Raw genomic sequence first — 9,270 nt, forward strand, 5'->3', positions numbered from 1 at the left:
ATTTCAAGACATAATTTGGGTAATGGGGTCCACTTTCAAAGTGACCTTGTCAGTCAATATCATTGGAAAAAAAGCTAAATTTATTATTTAAAAAAAAAAAAAAAAAAAAAAAAACACAATGAGAGAACTTACCGTTCTTCTTCCCATGATCTTCAGTAAATTCAGACGATGCAACTTCCTGTTGAACACGTGACTTGCAGCATATTCCAATTATGTCACAGGGGTGAATGTGTTCAGGTAACGGGGTGGAGTAAATGAACGAAAATGTACATTTTTCATAACCTATAATTGATGAAACGTGGAAAAGGATAGTTCAAGCACGACATGTCAAATGAATTCACGCATTAATGCGCAAATAATAAAAAAAAAGGAATATTTTAGTGATTCTATTTGCAGGTAAAGTGAAGTTATACTAGATTTTAATAATGTTTTAAATTAAACTGTGATTAAAAAGGATTTTTACCTTTCTTTATGTACATATCTGGTTACATAATATCAGTGGGACACAAAATGACGCCTCGATTGTAGACTCACCTATCTATTCAAACGTGGGTGGATGGATGGATGGATGGATGGGACAGAGAGATAGATAGGGTGAGGAGAACTTGAGCGCAAAATGAATGAATGAAGGAAGGAAATGGATTGTTTTTGAGTAAAGAGAAGCAGCTTTCTCCATCTGCCTGCAGTCATAACATTACCACTCTGGCCCTAAGATGAAGGAGAGATCCCATGCCTCAGCGCGCTGAATGGCCTTCTGGGAAATACAAAAAGGTGGTTTTCAAAAGCCAATGATCCGCGGACTATCCTCAAGCTAGCATTCTGTGGTTATTTTCCCCTTTATGAAAGCATTTCTTCACAGATGTTTAATGTGAGCCTGAGAATTTGCGCAATACTTTAAAATAGCACTGTTCCTTGGGCTTAAGGAACAAACATTACATATATTATGACGCTAAATTTCATATGAGAAACCATCATACAGTATACCATCAGCTCCAGAATTATTGGCACCCTGGGTGCCAAAAAAGGATATGAACAAAATCTCTTTATAGATAATTACCTCAGTTTGACAATGACAATATGGCAGACGTCGACCCTTTAATTAAAATCAATTTATTATAAGCAAGAAAATCAAAAACCATGTGTATCACAATTATTTGCACCCCTGTGAATCTCTTTGCTAACATAACAGCACAGAATCATAATGAGATTGCAGCGCGAGCAATCTGAGCGGACTCCATAAGACAGCTTTGTTTGTTTTCCTAATTACTGCCGTGACAGCGGATATGGGCATTTTGGGCATGTGGCTATTTTTCACTGCTTCGTTTTTTTACCCTGGTGGAAAAGTAAGTCAAGGATGGTCGCTCGGGTGAAGTTTACATAAAATAAAATGTAAACAGAAACATGTTTTGGTTACATTTGGTTCATAAGAATTTATAGGCATGCTAATAAGTGTGACATGGGATTGTTACAAAAATCAATTGTTTAGCATTAGATTAAGCAAATTAATTATAAAGCCTTTTTTAAAAAAATAAAAAATAGACATTTACAATAGACAATAGACTTTACAAAAGGGTGCTGACCGTATAAGAGAGTCAGAAGACATCGTATATGAGGGAGCATGCTGGTAAAGTAGATGATTATAAATTTGTTGATTGGTTCTTTTCTGTAGGTTACAGAAAGCACAACCCCATCCCCCCCAATCCCCCCCCCCCAATCCCCACTCCCCACTCACACACACACACCACCACCACCACCACGTCCAAGCCCAATATGGATTTTTCATTTACAGAGTCGTGACTGTCTTATGACTAACTTGATTACGAGCCGAGCACTGAGTAATTGTGTCTATGCCTCTAATGCTTGTGTTTGGCCCAAAACTTTGGCCCAAAATACAGCCAGAGACATCCTGTGGGGGAAAAAATACACATTTTATTAGTTGGAAACCATTGCTGAAGAGGTTTTTATATTAAAAACTTTTTTTTTTAAATCTTTAAACTATTCGTCATTAACCGTTCTGTAAGTGTCGTATCCACCCAAACATCTTAACAATAAGTAAGCGTGATATGAGCAGACTAAGAGGCAGTAGTTTTATTTGAAAGTACCACCCTATGATGGTAATAGACAAAATATTTAAATTATATAAAAAAAAAAGGAATGCATAAAATATAGTGAGAGAAAAATAGTTTGATGTTTTTAGAAAAATATAGCAAGCTAAATATATTTTTGGCCTCACAGCTAAAAGGTCCCTGATCGGATCCTGAGCTTGGGTTACTGTCTGTATGGAGTTTTGCATGTTCTCCCTGTGGGTTTCTCCTGGGTTCTCTGGTTTCCTCCAACCTCTGGAAAAACATGCCAGCAGCTGAACTGACAACTCTAAATTGCCTCTCTGTCTGTGTGTGTGTGTGTGTGTGTGTGTGTGTGTGTGTGTGCATGCGCACGCAATGGACCACAGTACCATCCAGGGTGCATTCTCGTCTCTTGCCCAAAACTCCTGGGATAGCTCCAGATCCATCACAACCCTGGACAGAATGAAGAGTTTACTGAAGATGAATGGATGATAAGGAGACTTCGAAGCAGTAGTTTTATTTTTTTTTAAAAAACAAACAAAACAAAACAAAACAAAAAAAGTACCGCCCTCTGGTGGTAATATATGACATTTACATGTTTTTTCCCCTCTATGAAGTGTTCATTTTAAATACACTAAAAGGAAGGCTTGATTATCTTCATTGAGAGAGATAGATATATATATATATTTTTTTTTTTATCATGTATTTATTTATGGGGGGGGGGAGGGGGCTCTATGCACATTTTCTGGTACGAAATAAAATCATATCTCAAATACATAATACACGAATATCTTTGCACTATTGTAGCTTACTCGTTGTTGGGTAACAATCTGTTAGTTATTACGCCAATTGGCAACTAACACTACAGAAATCGACACTTAAATAAAGTCTGATAGTGCAGATGGAGACTAAACAAATATGACCTCTAGCTACACTTAACACAGTTAACATTTGAGTCGGTTTCCTTTCACAATCATGTAAACATACACTTTATTAATCCATCCTGCATAATCTGTACATTATATCTCTCTGTTACAGGACAAAATGTTCATTTCTAGTGTTTTCTAGCATAATAAAAGTCTATCTAACCCAGATTTCCTGTCTATATATACACAGAATACATAAGCGCACAGCAAAGATTGATTTTATCATCAAGTTACATCATCTGATTTCTAAACAAAGTACTTTTTTAATTAATATCATTTAAATATTTACATTTACATGCTCATATGTCCAATTCCTGGCAATTTCATTTGTTCCAGACTTTTGAGAACTTATATTTGGACAAAGATGAGATATTATTCCTTGCTGACTGAGAAACCAGTGGATTTTATTTTTATTTAAATAAATGTAACATGACTGGTGTGTTTGCGTTTATTTTAAATATTCTTTAGATGTCTCTGTACTTTTGCTATGTTTTTCTGATCAAGGCCTACTATTAGAGAAAAAAAATATTTGTGCTTATAATTTATTATCATTCTTTGTATGGTTGATTTTTTTTTTTTTTTTTTTTTTTACAATAATTCCATTTTCTTCCACAAGATGGCGGCTTCTTCCTATCGACTGCTTTTCCTCTCCATTCTCTCCCATTTGACAATTTACAAAAAGGTTTAAACTTATAAACAGTCAAACTGGTGGCTTTTAATTAAATGCAACATCTTACAAGTGACATGTGTTGGATTTCATATGGGTTTATAACCCACAAGGCTTTGTGCCTTTCTGTAAGAGAAAAAAAAATGTTTTCCCAGAACAAAATGATTCATGGAAATCCATGAAGTGTAATATATATATATATATATATATATATATATATATATATATATATATATATATATATATATATATAGCTAAAGGGTGTAAAAGTCATTATTTTAAGTCACGCACTCAGTATTATTTAAAGACAGATTCATTTTAGACTTGTTGGCTCCCAGGGTTTGGAAATCAAATGAACCGACTCTGTGAATCGATTCCACACAATATTTTGTCAGGCTTTGTCATTAATAAACTTTTAATCCATATGAATAAGCAGGTAACAGGTGAAACTAACACCTAAAGCTCAACCCATCTTCAAACACAATAAACAACTTCCAGTTTAATTATAAATTAAATTTGGAGCGCTATTGGAGCTAGCTAAATGAGCTTACCTGGCTAACAGGTAAATAACTAGCTAGAAATCTCTAGGCTTACCTGAAGTCGTCACATTTTGGCTGGCTAACCTTAAGACACCTTTCCATTCATCACACTGTTTTATTGTCGGATTTCTGTAACATGTTCTACAAACACATTAAGATTTCTTTATGCTTTATCTAATGATATACACTCACGTGTATTTGTTATTTGTACCAGCACGCGAACATGAGCCAAATCCATTTGACTCGATGGAAAGCGACTCCAACGCTTTTGGTTCGACTATCCGAGTCGAGGAATCGACTCTTTATAGAATCGACTCCCAGAGCTAGTAAACACGTTCTCTCTCTCTCTCTCTCTCTCTCTCTCTCTCTCTCTCTCTCTCTCTCTCTCTCTCTCTCTCTCTCTCTCTCCAATATCAATAAATAGCCAATAGCTGTTAGTATTGCGACCAAAAAAAGGAGAACATTTAATTTTCTGTTCTTTTTAAAGTTTCTACTGAACAGGAACCGAAAGCCACAGGATCACTGTTCACAGCAGACAATAAAAGGCCATTTCTATATATGTAAAAGTAGGGTTTATTGTTCGCTTGGTTTTGGTCGGATTTTGTTTTTTAAGAGGAAAAAAGTCGTTAGAAGGAAGTACAGCGTTAGGCTTTATTTTGTGGCTCCAGTTCAAAGGAAGTCAAACCTGTTAATGATTAGATTGCAACTGGATCTGAGAACCCACACATGCCGCTTAATATAGCTTCATATGGAAATGAACTGTTTGGAGCTATGAATGGTGTTACACACTAAACAAGACACACTATATGGCCAAAAGTATGTGGACAGCCAAGCGTCACACCTATATGTGGTTCTTCCCCAAAATGTTGCCACAGAGTTGGAAACACATAAATATATAGAATGTCTTTGTATGCTGTAACATTACAATTTCAATTTACTGGATCTACGAGGCCCAAACTTATTCCAGCATGACCATGCACAAAGCGAGCTCCGTGAAGACATGATGTGTTAAGGTTGGACTGGAAGAACTCGAGTGTCCTGCACAGAGCCTTGACCTCAACCCCATTGAACACCTTTTGAGTTGAACTAAAACACAGAGTTAACCCTAGACCCCCTTGACATCCCAACATCAGTGCTTGACCTCCCTTGTAGCTGAATGAACACAAATCCCCACAGCCATGCTCCAAAATCTAGTGGAAAAGCCTTCCCAGAAGAGTGGAGCTTATTATAACAGTAAAGGGGGACTAAATCTGGAACAAATACATATACAGTACATGTGATCGGTCAAACTTGTGGCCATATACTGTAGGTAAATCACTTCGAAATGAGAAGAATATCAACTTTCCCTTGACGCACTTTATGCACTAACACACATTATGAAAAAATAGCCTATTTTCATCATTTGTTTGGACCGTAATCTTGTGGGTAGACGGATAAAAGAAGCATAAACTAGAAGCATGAGGGGACGTTTCAGATACTCTAAAAGAAGTTTTCTTCTCACATTAAACAAACAGGGCGCACGGTGGCTTTTGGTTAGCACGTTCGCCTCACACCTCCAGCGTCGGGGATTCGATTCCCACCGTGGCCCTGTGTGTGTGGAGTTTGCGTGTCCTCCCCGTGCTGCGGGGGTTTCCTCCGGGTACTCCGGTTTCCTCCCCCAGTCCAAAGACATGCATGGTAGGCTGATTGGCGTGTCCAAAGTGTCCGTAGTGTACGAATGGGTGTGAGAATGTGTATGTGATTGTGCCCTGCGATGGATTGGCACCCTGTCCAGGGTGTACCCCGCCTTGTGATCCTCCCTGGGATAGGCTCCGGGTTCCCCGTGACCCTGTAGAAGGATAAAGCGGTATAGAAGATGGATGGATGGTTGGATTAAACAAACATTACACACATCAAAACATCAAGAAAACACGATGGTGCATTTATTATTGTTTAGGTTTTGTATAAAATGCTTGAAGAACCCAGCTCAGTTCATTATAGACCAGTCTTGCTGAATGAACTCATCTCGTACCACGTTCCATTAAAAGCATGTCATACTGAAGCAACCCAAATCCATTCTGTATCTACATAGACAACCATATGCACACACTAGAGGGTTGTGATTTCGTGTCGTGGTGTGTTAAAGAGAGTGAAGAGTTAACCCTAAAACAGTCCTCCCGTTTCCTCCTCCCACCTAACTCCTTCATAAACAAACCTGAAAAGATCCGCTCTCACTCTTTTTCTTTCTTTTACACAGCTAAGGATAAAGATAAAGCTGGTTGGGTTGGGGTTTTTTTGTGTGGGGGAGACAGATGTTCTAGCAGAAATGGCTCAAGCAACTGAAAGGAGAGTAGAAAGCTCCACGTCGGCTTTCCCTGAAATCATCGAGCTGAATGTCGGCGGCCAGATTTACGTTACGCGGCACTCAACTTTACTCTCCGTGCCCAACTCTTTACTCTGGAGCATGTTTAAAGAGCACAACTCGTCCCAGCTGACCCGGGACAGCAAAGGGCGCTACTTTATAGACCGGGACGGATTTCTGTTCCGCTACATCCTGGATTACCTGCGCGACAAGAACCTGGCGCTGCCCGAGTACTTCAAAGAGCGAGCGAGTTTGCAGAAAGAGGCTGAGTTTTTCCATCTCCCCGATCTGGCACGTCGTCTCCGGCCTCCTCAGGTCAGTAAGGAGAACTCTATCGGGGATGAGGCGTTTCACAGCGACCCGGAGGAAGCAGCGGTGTCGTGCGCCCTCGCCGGTGCCAGTGCCAGCGGCAGCGCAGCCACCGGGCCGCGCTCTCCGTCTCTGGAAGCGCGCAAGTTCGGCTACATCACCATCGGCTACCGCGGCTCGTACACGATCGGACGCGACATCCAGAACGACGCCAAGTTCCGCCGCGTCGCCAGGATTACCGTGTGCGGCAAAACCTCGCTCGCCAAAGAGGTGTTCGGCGACACGTTGAACGAGAGCAGGGACCCCGACCGCCCCCCGGAGAGGTACACGTCCCGCTATTACCTCAAGTACAACTTTCTGGAGCAGGCGTTCGACCGGCTGGCCGAGGTGGGCTTCCACATGGTGGCGTGCAACTCCACAGGGACGTGTGCGTACACCAGCAGCGACCCCAATGAGGACAAAATCTGGACCAGTTACACCGAGTATGTGTTTTGCAGAGAGTGAGGCGAAGTGGACCTGCTCTTCTGGTGGTGTTGTTGTTGGAAACAGTGCCTATTTCCAGCAGTTTATAGCACAGCTATACGTGTACTCTCAGAAATGAAGGTACCTGTAACTGTACTTTTCCTTGTCACTGAAGCGGTACCATCAACTGTACACCTTGTACATTTAGTATGTATCTTTACCTGCAAAAGTGTATGTGGTGCATTTTAATCCGCTTTGGGTTGTCCTCAAGGGCCGGTTATGTACCTTGTATTATTTTTAAACTGGGAATGATGCATAAAAGATGTACGCTTGATTCTACCACACCGATGGCAAGCAAAAACACAGATTTGTACCTTTATTTCAGAGATTGTACTCTCAAAAAAAACAACCACAAAAAAAAAGTAGTCTACTATTGCTTGTCACTGGGGTTGTATGACCACAAGAGCGTACAACCTGTACTTGTAGCACGTATCATTCACCTAGCATTCCTTTAAAATTCCTGTCCTACCTTAAATCAGGGCTTCTCAGCTCCAGTTCTGAGGACCCACGAACACCATGACAAGCCAGATCGACTACTTTCATGAGTCAGAGGTGGGTCAGAAGTGGGGAGAAATTGAGAACCATGGGTGATGCACGGAAATGAAGTTCGGAGGAGATTCCAGGGCCGCAGGACCTAAGAAGACCCAAGGGAAGGAAAATTGTTCAGTGTGTTAACCTGGCAGGGTGCCCAAAATCTCTCCTCCTGCCTTAAAATGTTTAAACGTAAACCACGTCCACTTTATTAGACAAAGGATGCGTACTACAGGTACTAATGATGTACTAATCAGGATACCACACTATTGAGAAGAAATGATACAGTTTAGTATCTTTATTATTATTTTTTTTTGGGCCTTGGTACAGCTCAGTACCTGTTTTTCCCAGTTTAGGCCTTGTAGATGTGTGATAATATCAGTCCACACCGATTAGCATAAAAACGTAGTGTGTTTGCCAGAAGTGTAATGATTAGCGAGCGTCAGCAGCATTTGGCACTCATGTTATTAAGGTTAAACAATTCAGCAAGGTTTGGTAAGAATGCACAGGAAAAACCCTCTCATGTTCTCATAACAGATGCATGCAGGCATGTCCAGACTTAGGTAGTTTCAGTTTGTCCAGGCATGTGCAGAGAATGTAATGTTACCAGTTTGAGAAGAAATGTGACTGAAACGTGGAGACCTGTTGCCTGACACGGAGGACATGGAGGACACTGCTCCTCTTTAAACTCACTGCCATTTCATCTTAACATCCCACTGACTTCTTTCCCGGTCGTTGTCCTTTTCTAATCTCTCCCACTGGATATATTTTTCCGAGTGGCGGCTGTCACTGTCTCACGGTGTTTTTCGATAACCAGAGCTTCGGTTTCCTGTGTGATGTAAACAGTTTTAGCTCACATTGAAATGGGTTTCCATTTTGCTCTGTCAGATAGCAACAGCACCCTAAACATAAGGCTGTTTCTGTACTAAACAACAGCTCTCACTCTGAATTTTTAACCAACTCTTTCCGATCTGAGCTAAATGATGTGATTTGTTTCCTTTGCACTTGTATATTTGAAATTCCTCATGGGTTTCTTGTATGACTGAAACAATAAACTAAATTTAAAAAGATGTTCGTGTTTATATACGAATGGAGTCTCTCGTTGCACGGTCGTGGGGAAATTGTTGATTAATCAACCTTTTTGGGAAAATTGGTCAGATGACATGCTTACTTGCAAATGTCCAGTGTGTAAATGAATAAAAATACACCTTTCTGGAATATTCAGTAGCATACTGTCAAAAGGATGTTTTCAGTTGGTTAAATGGACAGTCAATGAGCTATGAGTTCGAATCACTTTGTGGTAAACAAAGTAAAAAACAATAAATAAAAATCTAATACACGTACATATTTGGTCCAGGCATTACACTAT

General features: G+C 40.1%; 1 protein-coding gene across 1 annotated transcript; it reads left to right on the forward strand.

Annotated features, from left to right (window-relative positions):
• The first annotated feature begins 6,084 nt into the window (after positions 1–6,084).
• kctd12.2 (potassium channel tetramerisation domain containing 12.2) lies at positions 6,085–8,971 on the forward strand. Its single transcript, XM_053614966.1, has one exon. It carries the CDS (start codon positions 6,504–6,506, stop codon positions 7,350–7,352), a length of 849 nt encoding a protein of 282 aa, XP_053470941.1. The 5' UTR covers positions 6,085–6,503; the 3' UTR covers positions 7,353–8,971.
• The last annotated feature ends 299 nt before the right edge of the window (positions 8,972–9,270 follow it).

Source organism: Ictalurus furcatus, chromosome 26 (genome assembly GCF_023375685.1).
Source record: "Ictalurus furcatus strain D&B chromosome 26, Billie_1.0, whole genome shotgun sequence".
NCBI lineage: Eukaryota > Metazoa > Chordata > Actinopteri > Siluriformes > Ictaluridae > Ictalurus > Ictalurus furcatus.

Bases quoted from the DNA above. Each gene is read 5' to 3' on its own strand.
- kctd12.2 (XM_053614966.1), top strand. From the start codon at position 6,504: ATGGCTCAAGCAACTGAAAGGAGAGTAGAAAGCTCCACGTCGGCTTTC.